General features: G+C 40.2%; 1 protein-coding gene across 1 annotated transcript in view; it reads right to left on the bottom strand.

Annotated features, from left to right (window-relative positions):
- Positions 1 to 25,099, bottom strand: part of col11a2 (collagen, type XI, alpha 2) — a 50,276-nt gene that overhangs the window by 14,219 nt on the left and 10,958 nt on the right. The window contains 31 exon segments of the mRNA XM_034125265.1: positions 2,032 to 2,085; positions 2,175 to 2,228; positions 2,837 to 2,944; positions 3,095 to 3,148; positions 3,369 to 3,413; positions 3,563 to 3,616; positions 3,727 to 3,771; positions 3,885 to 3,938; positions 5,320 to 5,364; positions 5,446 to 5,499; positions 5,601 to 5,645; positions 6,519 to 6,572; positions 7,960 to 8,004; positions 8,117 to 8,170; positions 8,329 to 8,382; positions 8,823 to 8,876; positions 9,251 to 9,304; positions 9,491 to 9,544; positions 9,722 to 9,778; positions 10,028 to 10,114; positions 10,366 to 10,440; positions 10,575 to 10,637; positions 10,961 to 11,002; positions 11,724 to 11,777; positions 12,552 to 12,761; positions 14,342 to 14,455; positions 15,758 to 17,323; positions 21,282 to 21,404; positions 22,163 to 22,325; positions 22,516 to 22,726; positions 24,170 to 24,331. Coding sequence (XP_033981156.1) covers positions 2,032 to 2,085; positions 2,175 to 2,228; positions 2,837 to 2,944; positions 3,095 to 3,148; positions 3,369 to 3,413; positions 3,563 to 3,616; positions 3,727 to 3,771; positions 3,885 to 3,938; positions 5,320 to 5,364; positions 5,446 to 5,499; positions 5,601 to 5,645; positions 6,519 to 6,572; positions 7,960 to 8,004; positions 8,117 to 8,170; positions 8,329 to 8,382; positions 8,823 to 8,876; positions 9,251 to 9,304; positions 9,491 to 9,544; positions 9,722 to 9,778; positions 10,028 to 10,114; positions 10,366 to 10,440; positions 10,575 to 10,637; positions 10,961 to 11,002; positions 11,724 to 11,777; positions 12,552 to 12,761; positions 14,342 to 14,455; positions 15,758 to 17,323; positions 21,282 to 21,404; positions 22,163 to 22,325; positions 22,516 to 22,726; positions 24,170 to 24,331 — 3,908 coding nt within the window.

Here is a 25,099-nt window from a genome sequence, read left to right as displayed (position 1 = left end):
ATCTTCGCATAAGGAATTATTAAATATTTACAGATCTCACTAAAGAGCTTTTTTTCTTCTTCAAGTCTTTCTCTAGATACTGAAAGTAGCTCATTTTTATGTGAACAGTCATCACAGAAACAATATCTATTTTTATCATTCAAAATAAAGCTCTTCACAGTAAAAAGACCATAAGAAAACAGGGAGGAACACGCTTTACATTTTTTAAATAAAGTTAAGATGCCACATCAGACAGATATGCGTAGAGATAATCAATCAGCTACTTTCTTCCACACAGTGAATTCCACTTGAATTTTTTTTTTTAAAGTGGACCTATTATGCTATATTGGAAAAATATATTGTAGGGCCATATCTATACAAAACATGTCTGTGAAGTTTTTTTGCTTAAAATACCAAACAGATCACCCATTGTAGCCATGCCTCATACTGCTCATACCCCTCTTTTGCAGCCCTGTTATGCCCCTTTCACACCGACGCGGTTCCCGTTCTAGCTCCGTGCTGGAGCTTTTCTGGTTCGGAACCGGTTTTTTCTTTTCAGCCCCCAGTTTTGTTCACACCGCCCAGAGCCCGACTGGTGCTGCCGCTGCTGCGTCATGACGTCACCGTTTACGTCGCTGATTTTCTCCCCAATGGCGTCGGGTCGATGATCGTGTTGCTTTTAATCATACGAAGCCAGATTCAATTAAATAACTACTTCTCAACCCTTGTACTTTTCTCCAGAGTGCCGTGGTTCATTGTTTATGAATGTGTTTCTGCAGCATTTACCGACCGCTGCAGTGCTGCCCGCTGTTTGGCATCACAAAGCTGTTATGAAAGTTTCTCTGGTATAAAATGGGTGATGTTAGCATAGCAACCAAAGCTAAACTGACTATCTTGACTACTTGTTGCTATCCTATTGTGGCATAAGCCGGCACATTTTACCGGCGCATTTTTCATTATGATTCTACTTGTGATAGTCGGACATGAGTCATGACAACCTGTGCAGCCCATGCATTGATTCCATCCGATAGCTGCTATAATACAAAACAAAACGTCTGCCTGCTCTCCACAATGATCAATAACAGCGAACGGATGGTCAAAGTAAGGTACAAAGAAACAGAATCACACTAAGCCTGGTTAGTGTTGCCTGACTTTATAAAGTGTGTTTTTTTTTAATAAGTGTGTGGTTGCGTTCTAGTCACTTTGCTCAGCGCTACTGCTTGTTACAACTTTCATTTGCCGTACTACTCGCCATAAACTGTTATTGCTCAGGTTGATCCCGCCCCTGCACCTGCCCCTGCCTCCGACGTAAGCGTGACGTATGCGGTTCTTGCTTCTAGACTGACAATGTTTTGGTGCTTGAAAAGCACCGGGTTTTCAGAGGCGGTGTGAACAGGAAAAAATTGTGCTTTTCAGGCTCTAGCTCCGAACCGTTCCTGGAACCGCGTTGGTGTGAAAGCCACATTAGAGAAACGCAGATTTTGGGTTCTTAGCTTGAAAAAAAAAAAAAAGAGGAGGCGGAGCTAATGCCTGATCAGAATTCTACCGGAGATAAAGTAAAATTCTGCTGTGATGAAACGCCATCCTGTTCTAAACCACATCAAGGATTATTTCTGAAACAGTATGGAGCTCAAATGCTTTTTCTCTTGCAGGTTTATCACAAGGTGAGTTCCTTTTTTTATTTCCTGCTTTTTAAACACATGTGCTCTTCAGTACAGGTTAGCTCTGAGTGTTAGCGAGGCTTGCTAATGTAAACAAAGACGAGATTACGTCCAAAACACGTCAGGCGTTGTTTCTGATAGCAACTTTCTGTGGGTCCGCCACCGATTTGACGTAATATCGGCAGCAAATCTGTATCCGCTCGTTGTACCCCCGTTTTTAAAAGATTTGGGTACAGAGGAAAAGAGAAAGGGTTTTATTTTCTGACGCTGCGTGAGTTCCCCGACACACCGGGGACACATATTTATGTATAAAAGACATCAAAAAATGCATTTGCATGATAGGTCCCCTTTAAATTAAAAAGAAAAATCTTCGAATGAGGCATTGACTTACCCTTGTTCCCTTCTCGCCGTTTGAGCCGGGGAATCCTGGGAATCCAAGAGATCCCTAAATACAAATAAATATTAGGACTGTTTCTCACCATACTGAGGAATAAAAGTGTCTGATGGTTGATGCTGCGTGTGTTTTTGTCTTACCTTGGGTCCTTGTCTTCCGGGATATCCAGGAAGTCCAGGTACACCAAGTTTACCCTGAAATGAGGACATTTTTAATCATGATCATTTAACAAGAGTGAGCACATAATCTGTAATTGTTTTTAAATGTTACCAAACTGCTACACAAAAAATCCCATTACAAGACTGTTAATGTTGATTAGCTCATAATGAAATATGTGCCATGATAAGAAGAGAACATGGGAGCTCATACAATAACATTTATAAAGCAAAATGTCAAAGGTTTAGTAGACTCACACAAAGAATAAAAAACACTTAAGTACAAATAAATGACTTATACGTATTGTAATTATAAATGATTGTATACAATGTTTTTTTTTCCACTTAAATGCATAAACTTGGACAACCACAAGAGGGCAGCACAGCTAGGTTTCCTGCTTAATATTTGATCATAAAGATGACCTTGACCTTATTTAAAGAACATGGGACTACTTGGGTAAATATGTGGGAAGAATTGGCACTTGCTAAACGAAACACCTATAATCCAGTAGAGGACACATTTACTTGATGCGTGATGTTATGTGAAATAATACATACATTAGGAAACGATTCCCCTAAGAATCAGTAACTTTTCTCATATTATTGAGAGCAATCATGTAATTGTGTCCTTATTGAACTGGATGTACCTTCTCTCCAACCAATCCAAGTGGTCCGAGCTCGCCAGGGGGCCCGACGCGACCCTTTGGCCCCTCAGGACCATCCTCTCCTCTGGGCCCTGACACTCCAAGCTCACCCTGTCAGCAGGAGACAAAGCAAAATATGAGAATAAATCAACAGAAAATAGGCCAAGAGTAATAACGCAGGAAAAATGGCCTTTATAGAAAAATGACAATTAAGATCCATAAATTATTGTATAAATCAACTGATCAATCAAAGCATCTTACCCTCTCTCCCTTGGCACCGAAATCTCCCTTAATTCCAGGGAAACCATCTTCACCCTAGAAACACGAAAAAGAACATACAGAACATGTTTAGCTAAATATCGTAATCAGACTTATGATATTTTAGATTGTGAAGATGTGACCATGGCTGTTTTGTTTTCTAATACCTTGCTATTGTGACAATGAAAAATGGACATAATACAATTGATAATCAAGTTTTATCAATCAAGATAATTTGTGAGTGTCTTGAAATCTTTGAATGTCAGGAATCACTTACCTTCTCTCCCCAGTGGCCCTTCAGTCCACGGATTCCTTGACCTCCCTGCAATCAACACATTGCATGGTCAATACACTGTTATTCTACATTATAATACTATTCAAATCTGAAGGTAATTTAAACAGCAAATAAAAACCTCACAATAAAAAAAACAGTGTGCTCACGACTAACTGAAAACAATCAACTGTACTGACCTTGATGCCACGAGGGCCAGGATAGCCGATAGCTCCCTGGGGACCGTTGGGACCCTGGAGAAGGACAAAAATAGAAGGGCAAATTAAGAAAATGAATACCTTAATATAATATATATTGTTAGCTGGAAGGGACCTGGTGTGATGGGGATATGATTGACACCCACCTGGTTTCCTTTGGTGCCAGAAGGCCCCTCCTTTCCTGGGTGACCCTGTAAAGTGAAAGCATCATGAAGGACATCAGGAAGGACATCCAGTGCTTGTGTATTCAACGTATTACATTTGAATGATATCAATTAAATTAAAATTGAAGAGACAAACATACAGGAGGACCGTCAGCTCCGGGCATTCCTGGAAGACCTGGTTTTCCTGTGGGTCCCTGGAAGAGAAGACAAGGTGGTCATGAGTGAGAGTGTTGGGACTGCACCTGTAACTGTTTGGTAACTGTCCTAAAACACTATGAGAAGAATGACTTGTGCCAAAAACATTGTAGCTACCAAGCTAACCAGATATCTTAATGGCTGCACAGATCAGGGATCAGCATTCTGCAATTCTCCAATTCATAAAGTGTAACATTTGCCGTAGCCACTTTCTTTCTATGCTTAATGTGACATTAGAGAAAATGTCATTTGAATATAATGAATTGTTCACAGTTTTTGGCTACTACCACCGGGGCAGTGTTTACTGGTGAGTTTTAGAGGTGCTGCTATGTGGATCTTTTTGGTTAGCTCTTCTCCCCTGTTTTGAAACATTATGCTAAGCTAACCAGCTGCTGGCGTTAGCCTCATATTTAGTGGACATATTAATGATTTATCCTTCTAATGAAGCTCAGTGCAAGTTCAACCAGGAAGACCTTCTTTACTCATTCATTTACTATTTCCATGTTACTACTCTCTCTCCTCTCAATAAGTGATCGGGGGCGTCACTCCACAGTTTAACCAATCACTTCGCTCTATTCTCACAAGCCTATCATAGCGCTCCACTAAACCTTTTAAATCTGCTCTCCCCTCTGACAGCTGTCATTCCAGGTGACTCAACGCAACCCTCCTCCACTCCTTTTCACCTCCTGTCCCTCTGAATCCAGGGTCAAGCTAAGCCCCTCCCCTTCAGACCGGACCTAACCATCCATTCACCACCACCAGTGTCTAGACCCCGGGGGGGGGTTTCATCGGATCGGTTCTCCCCTCCCGAATGATACTCCTGCACAACGGGGCCTAATCGCCAAAACTCCATTACATTCATTAGTTTATTCCTGGCAATAAATATGTATTCTTCCATCAAAACCGTCTCTCCTGATTGAAACACCCTAACCCCATTTCACTTTTGTCAAGAAAGCAAATGAGCATACTTCACAAATTGACTGCTGCTTTAAAAGTCGGCAATACATACAGACATCATTAAAGAATAATCAGCAAGCAACCCTGCTCCTTCTCAATGCAAGAACCATGGGGTGCACAGTGCACGTGATTAGATATCTAATCTATTTTTCAGAATAGAATAGCTTTTTTTAATACATGAACTAATTCAGAAATCGCTTATACTTGAAAATCTGCCATTACATATTTTTGGACACACTCACGTACCTCTCTCCATCATGAATGAAGGGGGCTAAAGAATGTACACTCAATGAGTTTATCCTGATGATTCTATTCTATAAATGTTGATTGTTTAATGTATTTCCTTTAACTGAGTTTACTTCCTGTATCATTCTGTATTTTTGATCCAGAGTCACTTTATATATATTATTTTGTATTGCTTACTTTCTCTCCTGGAGGTCCGAGGGCTCCCTGAGGTCCGGGCATTCCCTGCAAAAAGAAATGAATGAATGAATACTCACTCTCAACATTACTGTGTTAATTGTACATATGCGTTCCCAGCTGTCTCACCTGAGTTCCTCCGGTTCCCTGCTGACCTGGAGGTCCTGGCTCTCCTTGGGGACCCTGAGAGACAGGAAGAATAATGGGTGCTGATATTAATCATCTGCGGATTCAATAACATGGTTACATGTTAACATGGTAGATAAGTTATGACCAACACTGACCAAGTTTCCTTTGGGACCGTGAGGCCCGTCATTTCCACGCACACCCTGAGAAGAAAAGAGGGTGAGAAGGAAAAATCAGAGTGGAATTCTGAACAGAATCTGTCACGAATTAACACAAATATTTCACAATATAATTACACCTCAATAATAATAACTCACTCACTATGGTAAAGGCTTCTATCCACGCACATTTGCAGCGGAAAGTATACTCGCTAAATGTCACTTACAGCGAAGGGTTTTGGTGATAATGCTAGCGTGTATCTTTAGATTTATAGGAATCAGCAGGTACTTAAAGCTTGCTGCTTAAAGGGGGACTCTCCCAATGTTACACATAAATGTCTGTTTACAGGTCTTGTGGAATACAATTGTATAAAGCCTTTCGTGTGTCCAGAGGGCGCTGGTTGAAGTCAGATACATCTCGAGGGAGAGTTGATTTGGGCTGAAGAGTTTGAAGGTGTAGAGTTAAAAAGAAGTGAGCACGAGCTTGTTGCATAGCACACCGAAAACTCCAAACGAAATGTTGTGGAAGAAGAATGTGTGGAATGGAATAGACAATGTGTTTGGTTGTTCTGCTTTTGTCAGACCATGTTATCTCAGTGCCATGCTAAATCAGTGCAGTGCTCTTTTAAGGGCAGACCTCAACCACTGTCACCAAACAACTCTAGTACAAAGTGTTAAATGGATACTTGGGACTTGGCTGCCAAAATGCTGTGTGATTCTCTGTGTTTGTTTTGTTTTGAGGTGATTGTGGGAACATTACATGTTACATTTTTAGATCACTGGGTGTCCCCGTCTCTATATCAGGTCTCAGCGTGTTGTTTCAGGAGGTGCCGTGGGTTTTCAGTGGTTACAGATGGATAAAACAATGCTACTAAATATACCAGCGCCACAATGTGGTTCAAAATAGTTTTTACTCACAGGAGGTCCGGAGATCCCAGGGGGACCTTTGGGTCCGAGCAAACCACGAGGTCCCTAGAGAGAGACGAAAAAACACACACACACAAAGACACGCCAATATTAGTCAGTCAATCAAAGTCATAAATGATATATTTAAACTATTAGATTCTAGAATAAATCACAATATAGAATATTAAGCCAATAACTAAAGCAGCAATTTCAGCATTGGGATAAACAGACAAATTAAAACGCAGAAGTAAACTGTTTAATATATTGTAATGATGACTGATTGATAAATAACATACATTTGTAACAAACTATATTGACTGATTGTAATCATTTGTAAAATGGCGCACTATCTTTTATAAAAAAGAATGTCTGTTGAAGGGAGTTATTATTTTGAATTAGGGTATTTATAGAAATGGGCATTTTATTAATTAAAGAATGATGAATAACACAACAAATAATTTATTTTAGTTTTGTCCTCATGTGGGTGGTGTGTGGGTGGATACAAATAAATGGGTTGCCCAGGCGATGGCTTTGGCTTCATTCTTGAGTGTGTGCCAACAAACAATCATTTCATTTTTGATGTGAAGAAAAAAGATTTTCATTTATTTGTCAGACACCATTATATTATAGAAGGCATCAGGCCAGTTCTAGGTATGGGTTGGTCATGTTTTTGTTGTTGAATGGGGTACCTGAGTTATAAAAGGATCATTTTATTAGCTCAACCCGTGCAAAATGTATTTGATTACATTAAGAATGTTGACCATGTAATTATTTACTCTTACTTATTCATGGCGTTGAGTTATTAATGAGGAGTTTACAACCATCCAATTACATTTCAGTCTAAAGATGGTATTTACTTGTTAAGGACAATACATAATACCAACCTCACATAGTGCACGGCTATCAGAAAAAACAGCGATGTCATTTCTGATATACAGCACATTATGTATCTTCTGTTTCCATATAATATATATGTCAGATATTTAGAAGTATGGCAATACATCTTTCTCTGTAATATATGGAATTGTTAACTGAATTATTTTTGGATGTTCTGTCAACCTGGGGAAGAACCACACCTGCCACCATAGAGCTGGTCTGCCTATTGGTTATCATGAAGTATACATATGGGTGTGCTTTCCACTTTTTAAACATTCTGATCTGACGAAGTTCCAAGTACGATCCAAACATAGTCATTAGAAACAAATAATGTTTTTCTAGAAATATTGCACAATAAACCTGTGATCCTGGCAGCAGTTGGCTGCATCTACTATCACTGCCTTAAACATAATAACAGTGAAGATAACTACGTCAGGTATCATTGAGAAACAGCAGGTGTGAAGGTAACTGAAGTGCTACAGATGGATACACAGATGCATTCTGGGATGCTGCTTATAACAGAGATAGGGGAAAGCGGGAGAGATTTAAAATCAGATGTTGTCATGGAAACACTCACTGATTCACCCTGGAGACCCCTTGGTCCAATGTCTCCGTCGTCTCCCTGGAAACACACACAGACACACCAAGGATGTGAATATTACTTACGATTAAGGAGTGACATGTTGTGAGGGGTGCCTGGAATCATTAACAAAATGTTTTTCATATCTTCCTACCCTCTCTCCGTCCTCTCCTTGAAGTCCTGCGGGCCCCAATGATCCTGTGTCACCCTGGGGAGAAGAAAAAGTAGAGTGAGGAAACAAAATAAAGCTGCTAACAAACAGATATTCAAACAAAGAGAGTATTCGAATCTCATACTTATCCTTACTAATTCAATTACTGTGTGAATTGTATGTAACATTTTGATTGTAATGTGCATTGGACTCACCCTGTGTCCTTTGTCCCCGGGCAAACCAGGAAGGCCATCAAAACCACGGTCTCCCTGAAAGAGACAAACATTATAAAAGACGTGTTAGGACTAATAGCTGCATTGTAGTAGATGTAACAATGCATCACAAGTGGATTTGATGCATTCATAATACAAAGTTTGATTTGTACAGTAGCTGTGATTTTGGGGTACAAGAGTATGTGAGACGTCTCAATGGACGTTATTGTTCCAGCAAGACCAAGTACAAGTTGACCTTATCGTGTTCTTGTGAAGCCTACCAGGTTGTTCATTTACACAAATTCACCATAATAAAAATAATTAAGCTACATGCATCTAAACACCACAGTTACTGCCTGTGTGAATTTACACTTAAATGACATCAGTCGAGATTTTTTCCCTATCTTTTAACTCATTGACTTTTAAACACAATGTAATTTCAGCTACAAACAAATAGCAGAAATCTCCATAAAGGACTGACAGCAGAGAAAGCGTACCTTTGTTCCAGACTCTCCTGGCATTCCCCTGGCTCCATCAGCTCCAGCACGGCCCTGTGAGGAAGAACACGTTTTAAAGGGGCTTCCGTATACGAGACACAGTTGTACCACTTGCCACAAACCCCTGTTTGGTTTTTGACAGGGTATTAACAGACAGGGAGATCCTAAACAAGACTTTGGAGGGGTGTGAAAATAGATGATTCCTTGTCTGTGATGCATAAGACAAAACCTTTTCTGGAGGATTTTGGAAGTAACACATTCTGATGACACACTTGTTATTTGTTTAAACATCTACACCATTTATAACAGAATATACATTTCAGCAGCCCCTGAGCCCCCCCGGAGAAAAAAAGGTAAAAGTGATGCCCTTTTAACTTTGGGTTAGACAACAATAAAAAAAAGGAAAACCAGACATTTGTCATACTCACTCTTCTGCCAGATTTGCCTTGAGGTCCCATCATACCCTGGGGTCCCCTGGGGCCCTGAAGAATGGATTATTTAATTAGATGTCTGTGGTCTTTTTATCTGAGCTGAGTATAAATGTACTATAAGTTTAATTATAACCGCAGTAACTGTAAAAAGGAGAGTTCATTACATGATTTTGCATACAAACTATCTTACTGATATAACTTTGATATGAAACAAGAGTTCTGTTTGGATGTTCTTACCTGAGGACCGGGGTCTCCACCTTCTCCCTTCAGACCATTACTTCCTGGGTTTCCCTGAAACAGAAATCATCACCATCACCATCACCATCACCATCATACAATATTGACAAAAAAAACAAAAAAAGCTGTTTTTGCAATTAAGAGAATTATATGATCAAAATCCTTGAAAATGTAAACAAAACACCAACTCTTGTTATAAACAGGTAAGGGTCCCAATGATTGCAAACATACCAAAGGTCCAGGGCGTCCAGTGTATCCCATTGGTCCAGGAGGTCCTTTCAGAGCCATCTAGAGACAGTAACATCTCAAAATCAATGATCATGGAGGCAATCGGCTACACAAAAGATGACCCTTCATTTAAATATATAGCAAAGAAAGGCTTATGTCTACCAAGTCATATGTGCATACACATGCTATACACCTTGGGCCACATCGTTTTTCAAAAAAGGCAACAATCCCTGGCAATGTCAAAGTGTCAAGACTCAACTGATAGGATCCTTGAGGCAAACGAAATGTGAAGTAAAAGTGAGGACTGACCCTGGCTTGAGACAAGATGGCTGCTGCCTGGGCTTCCTGTGCAGAAACGGATGGACCCTTCTCTCCTCCACTCTGACCGAAACGGAACTGAAAAAGGGAGAAGAACACACATTTGTGAGTGTTTGATACATTTAATATCATTTATCAACACAACGCTGAATTACTTAACTAATAATAAGGACAAACAAATCTAAATATGATGATACAAATGTTTAAAATAATATTGAACAAGGGCCAATGTTAAATCTTAAAGGTATCCACAAAATGCAAACGTTGGGGCGAATATCACTCATATTCAGACATTTCTAATACATTTTCAAAGGATTAGGGAGACTCACAGGCAGCATGACAGATGTTCCAGGAGGTCCAGGGACTCCGTCAGATCCAGGCATCCCAGCCTTACCAGAAGTGCCCTGCAGGATGTAGCGAGGGAGGGGTGAAGATGGCAGGTTCAAGGAGAGAGTGGAAGCTAAATACACTTCTTTTACACAGACCAGTGCAAAGACACTACCAACCTGTATTTCTTCAGATAAAGTGAAACACTCACCCTCTCGCCGGGGTCACCGAAAGAGCCAGGAGGTCCAGAAGAGCCGGGTGGGCCTGTAGGACCCTGAAGGAGATGGGAAGGGGAACTTGAGTATTCTTATTCGGACTCGATGAGGCTGTCATATTCTATTTCAGCGTCAAGCACAGCGTGATAATGGTGCCGAACATAACAAATGATGGTAATTATCATAGCCTTTTAAAAAGAAGTGTACCGACTATGATGTTACCTCATACTTGCATGAAGCAAATTACAGTACTGCCAACATAACTCTGAGCTCAGAGAATAAAGGTACTTATCTAAAGGAGTAAACTACAGACGTGTAAATGTTTGGAAGCCGGAAAATGTCTTTAGAATAAAAAACAAGGAAATAAACACAATGTACTTACAGCAGCTCCCTCAGGTCCGGGAGGTCCTTCAATTAGCATACCCTGCAAAATACACAATAAAGTTAGAAATGTAACGAAAGGGAACAAAAAAACCCTGACACACATACAATGGAGATCAGTGCAAATATACAATATTCCTGCAATCAGGCTACTCTGTTGTTTATTTGAAAGTACAATTGTAGTGCTATTTTTTAAAGCAGAAAACATGTGGATCCTACTGTGGGGATCTGTTCATTTTCAACAGCTACATCAAATGTATAATAACTAATGACACTATTATAAGGTAAAATATGCAAAGGAAAAATACATGAATCAGTTCAGATGACAAATGGAAATGTGTTGTGGCTTTACTGCAAGGTCAACGGGCTAAGGTTTGTCATTTAGTCTTTGGATGGACATGGTTACCGTAACTTGAATGACGAGCTGTTTAAGCTAGGGAATTTGTCAAGCTCCCAACTGGAAATCAGTAAGATGGTTTATAATGTAGGTCACAGCCAATTAAAATAACAGACAAAGATATGTAAGGTAGCCCGATGTTTATATGCTGTTTTGTTTTTTAACAGAGTAGGTGTGGCTTTCAATGACACCCTCAAATAGATGTGGCAAAACCTTCTAGAGTTGGACAAGCAAGATTATGACAAGAGGGCTGCTGATGTGAACCCCTGGAGCTTCTTGGGAAAGTGAGTTGGTAAGGTTTTGTCTTTCTGTCCCTGAATGATCGAGTTCAAATCAAATGCTCAGGTAAAGACAATAAGTAACTCACAGGCTCCAAGACAGCAGGGTCTCCTTGTTCTCCTTTTTGTCCTCTGACGGCGGCCTGAGGAAAACACACATGTAGCCAACAACACAGCATAGTCAGTATAGAGATGCACACACACACTCATAGAATGCAGATTTGGCCGCATGCATTTTGACAACAGGTGCACATATACATACAGACGCCCACAATAGTTCACCACATTAATATGCAAGTGTAGAAAATAGAATGATAAAATAAAAACCTGTTTTGCTTTTGATAGAGTTATAAGCTTTGGCTGAAATGATGATGATGATGATGATGATGATGATGATTCAATAGTTCTACACACTTTTGGTCCATTACTTAGCATTGATCATCATCTGGGCTTAGCAGCACTTAATGAAGCCATGCACTGCAATAAATGGCATTTTAGAAAAAGGATGCAGCAATCGGTTACTGCTGCACTTCAAAATGCCTCTTTATGCAGTGTACACAATAGTTCAAGTTATCGGTATGTTTATTAGGAACCCCAATAGCTTCTACCATGGTAATAGCTATTATTCCTAGGGTGCTGAATTGCTCACTATACACCGTACAGAATAAAACCAATTTCAACCATTGATTTGTGCACTTGTCTTGTTCATTTAGGTATTTAAAACACATTGAAATACATGTTTCTCCGTGATTGATTGAGTTTTCCAGGCACCTAAAAAAGTATGTTTATCCATAATGGCCTGAGACTCAAACAAGTCATTTGAGAGGACATTGAATAACATTTGACCAAGACAAGTGTTCAGAGTTGGTTGAAACTGGTTTTGTAGTTTTTTTTGCATCAGGAGCAAAACGACTTACGCCTCCCTCATCTGTCACAGCGGACAGGGCGGGGCCCATGTTGGCATCTCCATTCTCCTGTATTGGCTCATTGTAGTCCCTGTAGGAATAGTCGTATTCCTTAAGGCCCAAGTCCCCAGTCACATACTCCTCAGTGAAGGGCTCCTCCAGCACCCCGCCGGCCTTGGTGGCATCTACCTCCTCTCCCAGCAACGTGGTCTCCACCTGGGGCTGGTTTGGTTTATCAGAGGCGCAACAGGATAGATAGAGGGGCACGAGAGGAGGAATCAAGCGAAGGAAAATAGAGAGTCAAGGGAAAGAAGGAAGGAAGGAAGAGAGAAAGGTATGATGGGGAAATGTTAGTAAAGAAAAGAGAAATATAGAAGCAAACAACAGGGGGAGTGGAAGAAGAGGGCATATGTAGAAAGAAGTGAGTCTTACCTTTTGCAAATAAACAGTGACACAAGGACAGAAATAAGACATCTGACAGGCTGTGGGGACTTTTTCAGCCCTTAATGCTGTAAATTCAGTCTGATCTTCTCAGTTGAATTACGGATTAGCAGGTTTTTCCTGACATTTCAAATCTCCTGTTAATGATCTATTATTGAGACTATAATAGTATGTGTTTTCACCAAAGCGTATCCTTATCAGCTTGTGTGATGAGGGACTTCTCCAAATATATTATTTCACATTTGAGACAGAGAGAAATGCAAAAGCACTATTAATCTCAATGTCATGCTTGCCTTTTCTCTTAACACACTTAACTGATATGAAGCACTTTGTGAAAACAAGTTGCAATACGCTATGCTTAGCAAAGCAAAAACTATGTTATTTTCTATTTTACTTACCATGGGTGCTTTTAAAACAAATGAATCCAGTGGAATAATGCTGTACCGTTACCTCATACAAAAAGAGTTTTCAACTCAAACAAATGTGCGTATTTGGTCGTAAAATAAACCCTTCTATAATAGGCACCAAAAAATTCATGGCGTCAACATTGGAAAACAAAACAAAGTCATCAAGTTCAGCTAATATACATGGATGATTAAACGGTTATAAAGACAATACGGTTTATTGCCAAAAACAGGTGAACTGTGAGAAACAGATCAAAACTGAGAAACTCATTCTCAAATTCTGATATAGTTTAGGGCTGTAAGGTTAGCCACAGCAACTACTGTATTCTTTAGTTCAGTTAATTTTTTCTCTCAAACCAGAATGCATTATATTCATCTCCCTTTGTTGCTTTGGTTAAATCTGCATATCGAATATTCCTATGCGGATCCATTTTTCCACAAGATTTTTGTTCTTATGTCAAGATAACAACCTGATCAACAGAATACCTTGAGATGAGAACAGGAATCTTGTTGTTAGGGGGGAAAAGGAGCCACGTAAGAATATTTGATGATACAAGCAGATGAATGTCATGCATTCTCTTTGACAAAGATTTGTTTCTTGTTATGTGGCATCAGGGCCAACAAAACATTGATGTGCGGTTAGAAGAGAGACACGGAGTTGTACTACTTGGTTAAACTACAAAGACTGGGCTCACCACCACACAAGTGTTACACTGTCTTCTACCTTTGGCGATGGAGGTCTCTTGTATTGAGGCGCTGATTTGTTCCTGTATTTGTCACTGTGGGCTAATCGGTAACTTCTGTTTCTTTATATTTTACTGGGCAAAAAAGAAAATCTATCTGTAGAAATCAATAATTTTCATGTATGTTAATTATAAAGTTGATATAAAATGTTTTTGGACTATTTAATTGTTCTTTATCTGTGTGACCCGACCAGTGTGTCATTTTCTTTTTTACCTGTACAGGGATTTCTTCCTCTCCAATCACCTCACCCTCTGGCACCGTCTCCTCATAGTAATAATCAGTCTCTGTAGGGGTGTGGCCAGCCTCGGAATATTCAGTATCTACATCCTGATTGGTCAAGTTGACAGGAATTGGGTTGCAGGGAGGAAATAAGCAGATTTGAACGGAAGAGCGCGGTTAGTTCAAATTCTGCTTGTAAGTTATGAGTCAAAAGAATAAAATGGAACACGTCATAAAACTGTGGTTGCCAGTGCTGAAGGAAACGTTTTTAGTGGCAACTCACATTTTTAAAGTTGTAAAGATCCATTTTACAAAAGAAATGTCAGGTTTCAGGATCTCAATAACTATAAATGTTGCCATATGCAAGATTTAGGGAGTCATTGAGTCTACTTTGCTGAGATTTATTTTTATTGTATTGGTCAACAACTTTTTAAAGTTCACAAAGCCAATATTCATGAAAGGTTGAAGTCTCCTCTTTTTGGAAGTAGGACTGAGAGCCTCTATCCATCCCTTCAGATAAAAACATCAGCACTTGATGCTTTGGGATGTTTAGTTTCACCCAAGACCAGAAAACAGAGAGACAACCACAATCAGCAGCCTCACAGAAAACAATCCAGTTAATTCCAGATTTTACATCTATTTCCCAGAACCCACTAATTACCATGAACCTCACAATGTCCCTCAACCTTAAAGCAGGTCAGCGTCATAATAGAGTAGACATTTCATGAAGTTCAACTTCTACAAAAGCACACATGCTTTTTAGTTTCTGTGAGGCTGCTTTATTCGTATTTGATACAAAATATGGCAAAAGACAGGGAGAGAGAAACACAGGTACTTAAAACTAACAAAACAAGGAGAGAATGACAGAGTAACAGAGGAGGTTTGTTGTGTTGCTTGTGTATAGAATGTGATAGTATTTGTGTTTTCTTAAGTTTAGTTTTTGTGCCATAGAAATCCATGCTCATTCATTTCACCGGTACGTTAATGTTTTCCCCGAAAAGAAAGAGGTGGAGTGCTGCGTATTCAGTTCCTGAGATCCAGCTTCAACAGCTTGAAGGAAGTATAGGGAAGTAAAGAACAATGAAACCGTACAATAAGCCATGCTTCAATGTGCACCGCTGTATCATATCATATGGAGAAGTTGGGGCAATCGTAAAGATCATATGATATATAAGAAGGCACCCAGCTTGGTATGAACCAACTTCCATTCTGATGACCAGATTGTCCACCATCCAGGATTTAACTCAACATCTGCACTGCAAGCCACCTATTTAAAGATGAAACTATGCATACAAAAGACTGCAAACGAGTTGCAAACCCTAGATGGTGAAACGTTCTGGCAACCAGATGGGACAGATGGGACATACGACTCTGGACATTCTGACCCAAACATGGTCCTTCTTGTTGTACCTGTTGATAACCGTTGGTATTTTTCTTCGCTGGGACTGAAGTTCCACCCAGCATAGTCTTGCCAAACGGTGGGAATGGTTTGTGCAGGGACTTGACATTATTGTCCACCGCCACCTTCGGTTTTGTAGGTCTGGGTGGAGTGGGCTGGACAGGGGCAGATGTTGAAGCAACTTTCTTCTGGATGGTAATCTTTTCGATCACATTCTTCAAAACTTTGCTGACGCTTGTTTTGACCAGAGCGACTTTGGTGACAACAGTTTTCACTTTGGTGACCTCTTTGACTTCCTTTACTGGAGGTTTCACAGCTGGAGCTTTGGTGGCCACAGGCTTCACTGTTTTTGTAGGTTCAGGTTTTGGTGCTTTTGTAGGATCAGGTTTTGCTGCTTTTGTCGGTTTAGGTGCCTTAGTAGCTTCTACTTTGGCGTCTGTTTTAGGTGCAATGACCACGGTCTTTTCGGTCTTTTCTACTTTGACGCCTGTTTTAGGTGCAATGACCACAGTCTTTTCGGTCTTTTCTACTTTGGTGTCTGTTTTAGGTGCAATGACCACAGTCTTTTCTACTTTGGCGCCTGTTTTAGGTGCAATGACCACAGTCTTTTCTGTCTTTTCTACTTTGGCGCCTGTTTTAGGTGCAATGACCACAGTCTTTTCTGTCTTTTCTACTTTGGCGCCTGTTTTAGGTGCAATGACCACAGTCTTTTCTGTCTTTTCTACTTTGGCGCCTGTTTTAGGTGCAATGACCACAGTCTTTTCTGTCTTTTCTACTTTGGCGCCTGTTTTAGGTGCAATGACCACAGTCTTTTCGGTCTTTTCTACTTTGACAACTTTTTCAGTCTTTACTTTAGTAGTGGTTTCAATTTTTGCCTGATTTGCAGCACCATTACCAACAGCTTTCTTTTCTACAACAGTAGTAACTTTGCCATTGGCCTTGGCTTTAGCCTCACCGCTGACTTTACTCTCAGTTTTGCCATTAATTTTGACTTTAACCTCTTTAACCTCAATAGTAGTTTTGCCATTTCCATTGGCTTTCTTCTCTGCTGTAGCTTTGCCATTGCCGTTTCCATTAGTATTAGACACAACAGTGGCTTTTCCATTTCCATTGACTTTCTTTTCTGATGAAGATTTTGCATTTGCATTACCATTGACTTTCTTCTCAGCTACAACCTTGCCATTGCCATTCCCATTCACCTTGGCCTGAGCTGCTGGCTTGGCATCAGCTGTAGCTTTACCATTGCCATTAGTTTTTGTTACAGCTGCTTTTCCATTGCCATTGGCTTTAGCTGCACCATTGGCTTTCTTTTCCACTGTTGGTTTGCCATTCTTAGCTGGAGCAGCTACGGGCTTAGATTTAGCTGCTGCTGTTGGTTTTATCTTAGACAAGAGGATCTCTACTGCGGAGGGCTTAGCTTTGGTTGCCTTGGCTGCAACAGTCTTGGGAGCTTTGGCAGGCATAGGCAACTTGACGACAAGTTTGGATGGAACAGTCTTGGCTGGCTTAGCAGGAGCTGGTTTTGGTTTGACAGGAGTGGATTTAGTGGGGACGGATTCTCCATTGATCACCTTCTTCTAATATCCGTGATTGTTTTGTTTTTTGGTTGGGATGGTGTTTAGTATGTAAAAGTGTATAATGATAAGAGAGAGTGGAGGAAGACAAAGATACACGGAAGGGTTGGGAGGGGGATCAAAAGCACAAACAAGGGATGGACAGAAGGAGAGAGAAAGACAAGAGTGGATGTTTTGAGAAACAATGACATTAAGATGGCCAAGGCTTGGATGATTTACTGAGACTGTACAGGCATTACTGGATACAGCTGAGGATTAATTCACATTTTAAAACAGTAAACAAAAATACAGCTGGATAAGAAAATTCAAAATTCACATTTTAAGAGGTTTATGGTTTTTGCTGATTTCTCCAGTAATGCCATTCCCAATATTAAATTAAAAAGCAGCATATTTGCGCTAATATGAACTGTAGCCTGTGGTTTGGCAGAGGCACTAAGGGTGTGACTGGTCAGGTGAAGCTGGTGCTAAACAAGCACACACACACACACACTCACACACACGCACACATACACACACTGTATAATGCACTGACAAGTCAAACTGCAGGACGAAGCTTGTTAAGCTATGCAAGAGGGAATATGGATGCCAGGGGAGCATGCAAATGCATGTTAGTAACATAACACAAAAAAATGAAAACAACAGTACATGATTCATTCCTGCTGAACCAGTCATGCTGTTATAATGAAAATACATGCAAATGAACATTTCATTTACAAAAAGTTCACCCGACTAATATAGTATGCAGAGAGAAATGTCCATCATTGTGAGTTAAACACCTTAAATATGCAAGAGCACAAACATTCTTAAAGACAGAGACTTTGGCTACATGTGTGTCATTTGTATACCATACTGAGGTAAGGTGTACAATTATGAATTCTTATATCAAGACAAAAACACGTGCATTGACATTCTCATGTTGCCTGGAAAATGTGTATGGAAACCGATGACCCAGAAGTACAAGCATGCGGTGACATCCTTTAAGATAATTAAGAAATCATGCAAGTAACAAGACAATACAGACACATGCCCTGGTCAAATCGTATTGCAAATATTTCTGTGCTTTTTGTGCTCATGTGTTGAGGTATCTGTTGAAAAGCTGGGTGTAGTCGAATGAATGCTAAAAGTGTCTTGCCGTCACAAAGCAAGTCAATTTATTGATGCTTTCTGTGATAAGCAAATTAAAACCCATCGTGTGACGAAGTTAGGTACAATTCATATTTTATAAAAACACAAGTTATTTACAAAGGCTATAAGACCAAGGTCAGTTTAAGAAAAAAGGGACTCCCAATAATCATGTAATCCATTAGTTTGATATTATAATTTCAACAGATCTACAAATTAAAATTAAGAAATTCATATCAAGTAATCTCAATAACAGGTAAATACATTTTGTTTTTATCTGATTAACAAATGACCTATTTAAGGTGACCCTTTATGTGTCATATATGTTATGCTCTGTTGTTATCTTTGCACTTGTATATTCCAATACATTTTGTGACACCTGTTCATAAACACAGGATATATAATGAAGGAGTGCAGACTGGAGGAATGTGAGAAAAGGCTTGCATGTGTGTGTAACAACACAGCTGCACCTACACCCCCCTCGTGCCCCCACTTGGCCACATCTGAACACACATACATATATGACAACATGTAAATGACATGAGGACAAAAATAATCACAAGGAGCAAAGGTAATCCTGTGTGACGGAGACGGTGGAAGCGAGGTGATTGTGTCAATGTGGATTAAAGAAAAGGTGAAATGTGAATAAAACAAAGGAGGTATGGAGTGATGAGGGATGAGAGAGGCATATGAAATGCTAAAAGTGAAAATGTAGATTTTATACCAAATATCTTAGGGAAGATGTAATACAAATTTGGTTGATACTCAAATACTTGGCAAGCTAAACCTATATTATTGATAAATCCTCAGTTATTGCTTCAATACCTCTCTCTCTCATTATCCTTCCCTTCCATAACCCCGCTGGTGTTTTCCCTCTCTCGTGCTCCCTCTTTACCTGTTGACTGGGGGCCCCAAGTTGGGGAGAGGGGGACGCAGAGGAGGAGGGAATGCCTGTTGTTTCCTCATAATAATAGGGGTATTCATGGTCATCCTGCTCCTCATCAAAGTACTAAGAGAGATGGGGGAGGATTGAAAGATGGAGGAAGGATAGAGGGAAGAATGAGATAGCAGAGGGGGACATAAAAGCAAGAGGGATGGAAGGAGAGGAATGCATGGAGAGGTGGCGGGGTGGATTTCCACACAGAGGTGTATAGGGGTTCGCCAGATAAATGAAGGTAAAAAGGATAGGGGTGAGTGTAGGGTAAAGCAGCGGGACGGGAACAAATAAAACATGGTGATAGACAGCAAGAGACAGCAAAGGTGATACAAATAAAATGCTAAGCTTTTATTTTCCCTTCATCAGAAGGAGTAAAAAATGCACAGACCTCCTTGATGAAAGAGAAAACCATAATGGGTGAAGCCAATGAATAAAATCACACAGATTTATATTCATTCAGAAAGCAGTCATTTCAACCGCATCAACAGGGTTTGGGACGCAAAGTGTTGGAGCTCTGTACAGTGACTGATACAATTATTGTATTGCCTGATCCGTAATGCAGGCTTATAAAATAAAGATCATGTACTTTGGATGCATGAATGCGGATGCTACTCTAGCTAATGTGACGCAGCTGGTGTCAGGGAATCCCAAATATCAGTGTGTTTTTGACAGAAAAAGGGAGAGAGCTTGCATGATTATGACGTATGTAATGTGTACAACCAGTCTCAGTAAGCAAAGAGGCTCCACCTTAAGCCATCTCCATGTCATATGCCTATATGTCTCAATGTAACCAGAGAACCAATCAGAATGTATCTTTGTTCGCTTGTTTTATGAACTCTTTCTTTCAGTCCATGGGGGAACAAATGAGGGAAAGACACGTTGGCTTGTATCATCCTCTTTCCCCTACCTTTCTGTGTTCCATAGCAGAAAAAAGTAACATTTAATCCACTGCTGTAACAATACAAGCTTATGTTTCTCCAATAAGATGGTGGAAATGTGCCCAAAGGTGTGATATCACCATACCTCTACTTTTCTTTCTTTACCTCAGGGACACACAGACCAGGGAGGTGAGGAGGAAAGTGGATGGATACAAACTGTTGCTAACGATGGGGATGCGTGAGGAAGACAGAAAGAGAGAGCAGCACTTTGATGACATCAACAGATAGCAAACTGAACCTGAGGACTTTTCTTTCATTTTCAGAGGACAGGTGCGTTTAGTGTGGCCTTTCTTTTACTCCTAGACCACATTTCTCATGCAGTATAGCTTTCCTAACACAAATCACATTTTGAAAGACTGCACTTATTTGGTCCTTGGAATTGAGAGAAGTGACACAGAAATGTCTATAGTGACATCGATGATAGAAGTCGGATGAACTCTCTTAATTCCACATACAAATATGTTTTAGAACATTATTTAGAGAGCCTTCTTCTAATTGATCTTCTATTTTTCCTACACACGACAACACTAAGATTATTTAAGCACCGTGAATAGGTTATCTTTCTCCAAGTGAATCATTATTGAGAAACGTGCCACAGAAAAGGAAAACAAAGTCCACAGATCATGTTTGGTCTGCTTTATCGGATGAGCCTACAACTTTAGGGATGAGTTGTGTAAGCATAATGCTTAGCACTATTAGGTTATTAGATCGGTATTAAATGCTAGTAAGTAGTCTCGTTAGAGCTATGGGATTAATATTTAATGTAACAACTGAGAGACCTCCTCTCCAGTTACCTCAATGAGAGGGGAAAGTGTGTGAGTAAAAAATGTAGAGGCTAGTTTTTGTAGCCTGTGGGAACGTTTTCAGATCAACTCGCCGATAAAAGAGTTTCATACGTGTGAACGACCACATTTTGTTTTTCATAAGTCTGTGGATGGACTTGTGTTGTGGCTGTGTTACTCACGTATGTGTTGGGGTCCTGAGCCTGGGTCTTGGGGATCGGGGAGTCACAGTCAGGGCTGTAGTGCTCACAGTAGTCATAGGCAGCCTGGGGGTTGGAGGCGATCAGCAGTTGCTGGATATCTCCCTATGGAAGAAAACAAACAGATTCCCAGCTGCATCATCTATTACTGGGCATTATGTAAACTTCTATGGAGGAAAATATAACATTAATGTTTTATTTGACTTTGACTTACTTTTCATTATTCACATCTTACACTGCACTATAACTTTTATTCATGTACCTGTGTTATTCATGTTTTATTATCAAGGTTCAAGGTTCAAGGCTTTTATTGGTCATACGAACATAGCTACAGTGTAGTTATGACGATGAGAATCTTAGGTCACAGGCTCCTCCAACAGTGCAACACAATAAAACAGAACAACAGAAACAAATAGTGCACGTAAATAGTAAATAGTAAATACAAAAAGAAAAATTGTAAAAAAGTGAAATAGTGAAATAGTGCAATAAGAGTATATATACAAGTGATTGGAATATGATATATTAGATAAATAATTTCTAAGTAGCAGCCAGATGAATGTTCTGGATGTTGTTTCAAAGTTCAGGTGTTTAACAGTCTTCTGGCCTGTGGAATGAAGCTGTTCCTGAGTCTGGTGGTTTTAGTCCGGATGCTGCGGTACCTTTGCTTTTTAATGTTTCTAATGTGTTTTATGCTCTTAATGTCTTTCATTTGTGTAAAGCACTTTGAATTGCCTTGTGTTGAAAAGTGCTATAAATAAACTTGCCTTGCCTTTACTTAAAAGATAGTACTTTTTATGCGTAGAACAATCAGTTAAACCATAAATAGCGTACCTCGCAGGTTATCCAAAAAAAAATGGCCTTACCTGGAAAACCTCCTCATCGAGCAGGCGGGCTCCGAACACTGTGATGCCGTTGGTGTCCACCTCTGCATGGTTGCCGCGGGGAAGGGGGCGGGTCATCTTCTTCTTGCAGTCCAGCAGCAGTGTCACATTTTTCTTGGAAACAGAGATAGCGATGCGATGCCACCTAGAGACAAAGAGGAGGAAGCGAAGGCGAATAAATTTGTACTGTGACTACAGGCCTCATTAGATAGGTCTCAAACCAACCCTTAAACCACATTATACACTCCAACTCTCACACATACTGCCCCACCCCTATAATAACCCCAAACATGTCATCTCAACCAGTCACAAGCCGGTTGTTGCTGGTTACTGACTTGCCATCAGCCAGGTTGACGCCTCTGAACAGCGGGTAGTCCTCAGGAGCTGGCTTGCCATTCTGGTCCTCGTACAGGAAAACAGGGGAGCGTCCCATTTCAATACCCAGCTGCTGGATGCCCTGCTCACTGTAGATGGAGAGGAGGAAGGCCTGGAGACCAGACTGGGCCTTAACCAGGGCCATGATGGAGAAGTTCTCCGGGAATCGACCTATTGATGGTGGAAGGGGGGAGAGAGGCAATGAAAGAAAGAGAGAGTTAGATCATAAACATGGGGTGAGTGTTTTAGGACAGGAAGAAAATAAGAAAGAGGCAAATGATAGAGAAAGTAACCGAAAGAAAAGCTGACCGAAGTGCACCAGAACATTTATTCATCATGGTTTAAAGTAGGAATATGGTCGTGCAAGATAATACATGTATGTTGCGAAAAAGGTCATGAGTGATGAGCCTAAAGGGGATCTGTGTCAGGAGAAAGTGCTTTCAGAACATCAGTGTTATTCCCTCAGGGCATAGGTGATAAAGACACATAATAACAGGGGGGCAGAGATGGAAGACTAAACTTTAGAAAATGAGTTGAAATCAACATTGACTTTTGAGGATTTATTCACAACCACATAAGTGCTACTTTCTCTTTATTGCTCCTCACTCCAGGGTGTCAGACAGTATCCTTAAGCTACTTTGTTTTGGCTTCACTCAACCCCTGCACTGCAACACATAATTATGCTTTATATCCATGAGCAATCTAGCACGGGGCACCAAAGCCTCACTAAACCCAAGAGAGCTGAGTTTAAAATACCTCAATGCATAAGTAGCAACCTGTAATTATAATGATAGGTTTCTGCACTCTGGAATTCATCGTAAATATGTGAAATATAAAGATTATCCTGTCCTTTTTTACTGTTACTACAAAGTCAAAAAGTCTGTTAAAAGACATGCATGAATGAATGTTTAAAACAAACAAACAATAACATTAAATAACATTTTATAGAAACAAAATACATATGTTACATATTTGAGCCACTATCAGACCTACAAAATGTACAATGACATTTCAAGGGAGGCTTAAAGATATGATCACAGCACGCACTAGCCTGAGGGAAACAATACATTACTGCATTCTAATAGCTTGATTTTATTTGTATTATATTATACAGAGTAAACTGCATAGCCTAACATTTGTTCTCTTCTTTTTCCCTTGAGAACATACTTCGCTCTCATATTGTAAACCTTACTGCTTTGGCAATATTGTACCTCATTTCAGTCATGGCAATAAAGCTACGTTTGAACTTGAAGGTTAAAAAGAGGAAACAAAAATAATGAACAATCAAATAAAGAGCCAGCTATTCATTCAGTTGCTCTCCAATAAAACAATTCTGTCAAATAAATGCATAATTACATTAGCAAATGGAGCAAAAGGGATTATTTAGTTTACTAATCAGGAGTATTCAGCCAGTTAAACATATAATGATGTCCTCCGTGGCTCTGATTGGAGCTCCTTGAAGTCCTCCAACATGATGAAAATGCAAAAATAAAGTACTCCTTTAAGTCAGTCATATTGAAATGAAGATTTCAACTTGTTTTCAATATGTTGGAAATGCTGTATTTCCATATAGTCAAACGATCTAATCCCCCCCATACGGGACTGTCAGCCTACCTGAGAAGAGCTGCTTGGTGGGGGCAGAGATCTGGGCCTTCTTGCTGATGCGGTAAGCATGGTCGGGGGTGCCGGAGCGGCGGGACGCGCAGAAGCCGGGGACTTTCTTCACGCCCTCAGGGAGAGAGGGAACCTGCAGAGCCCGCAACACATCCACTGGGTCTGAGGAAGAGAGAAATACTGCCATTAAATGTTGTTTTACATTTCAAAACGTAAAGCCTAAGTAAAGTAACATCAGTCGATTACATGCATTCATCGATACAGGATCTAACTTTGACACCTTTTTCTGGCCATTAGCACTTTCTGTAGTTGTGGAGGGGACATACAGAATATACACATTGATTGAAAACACAATTTATTACTCATTAATCATTCAATATGTACTACTTTTTCTGCAAAAGCCTCAGAAGGCCCACCATCCTGTAAACCTCAACACCTTTAAATGTACTCCTATACTTTTGCTTTGTTGAGGTCAGTTTCATCTGTCATTGCAGCCATTATTTTGCAGCTGCAGAAGCCTAACTTTGCCCAAAGGATAAAAAAAAAAGTGAATCTTGCAAGTCATCTTAAATGTTCTTGCAGCTCTAATGCGATATAGGAGCAGGTACAGGGGATGTCCACAATGGAAACCACTGTATATATGTATAACGTAAGAAAGGAAGCACTGTGTCAAAGTAAGCTGGCCAGAGTCCAAGCCACATACAGTTCAGCTCAGTTTAAGTCTGAGCGCAGACAGCTCCCTCTATTCTGCTCACTTTTATCAAGCAACAAGTGGCTGTTGACGTGATAGTGCTGAGGCAGGTGAATATTTGAGGACACACAAGCATCTCACAGTCTCACATGACATACACAGAACGTGCACACACACTCCAGGTATTCAGTGTACACAAATACACACACAAACTGCCCAGCCTCACATCCTGTCTCCAC

This window comes from Trematomus bernacchii, unplaced genomic scaffold (genome assembly GCF_902827165.1).
Source record: "Trematomus bernacchii unplaced genomic scaffold, fTreBer1.1, whole genome shotgun sequence".
Lineage (NCBI taxonomy): Eukaryota > Metazoa > Chordata > Actinopteri > Perciformes > Nototheniidae > Trematomus > Trematomus bernacchii.
This window is presented reverse-complemented; position numbering and strand designations above follow the sequence as displayed.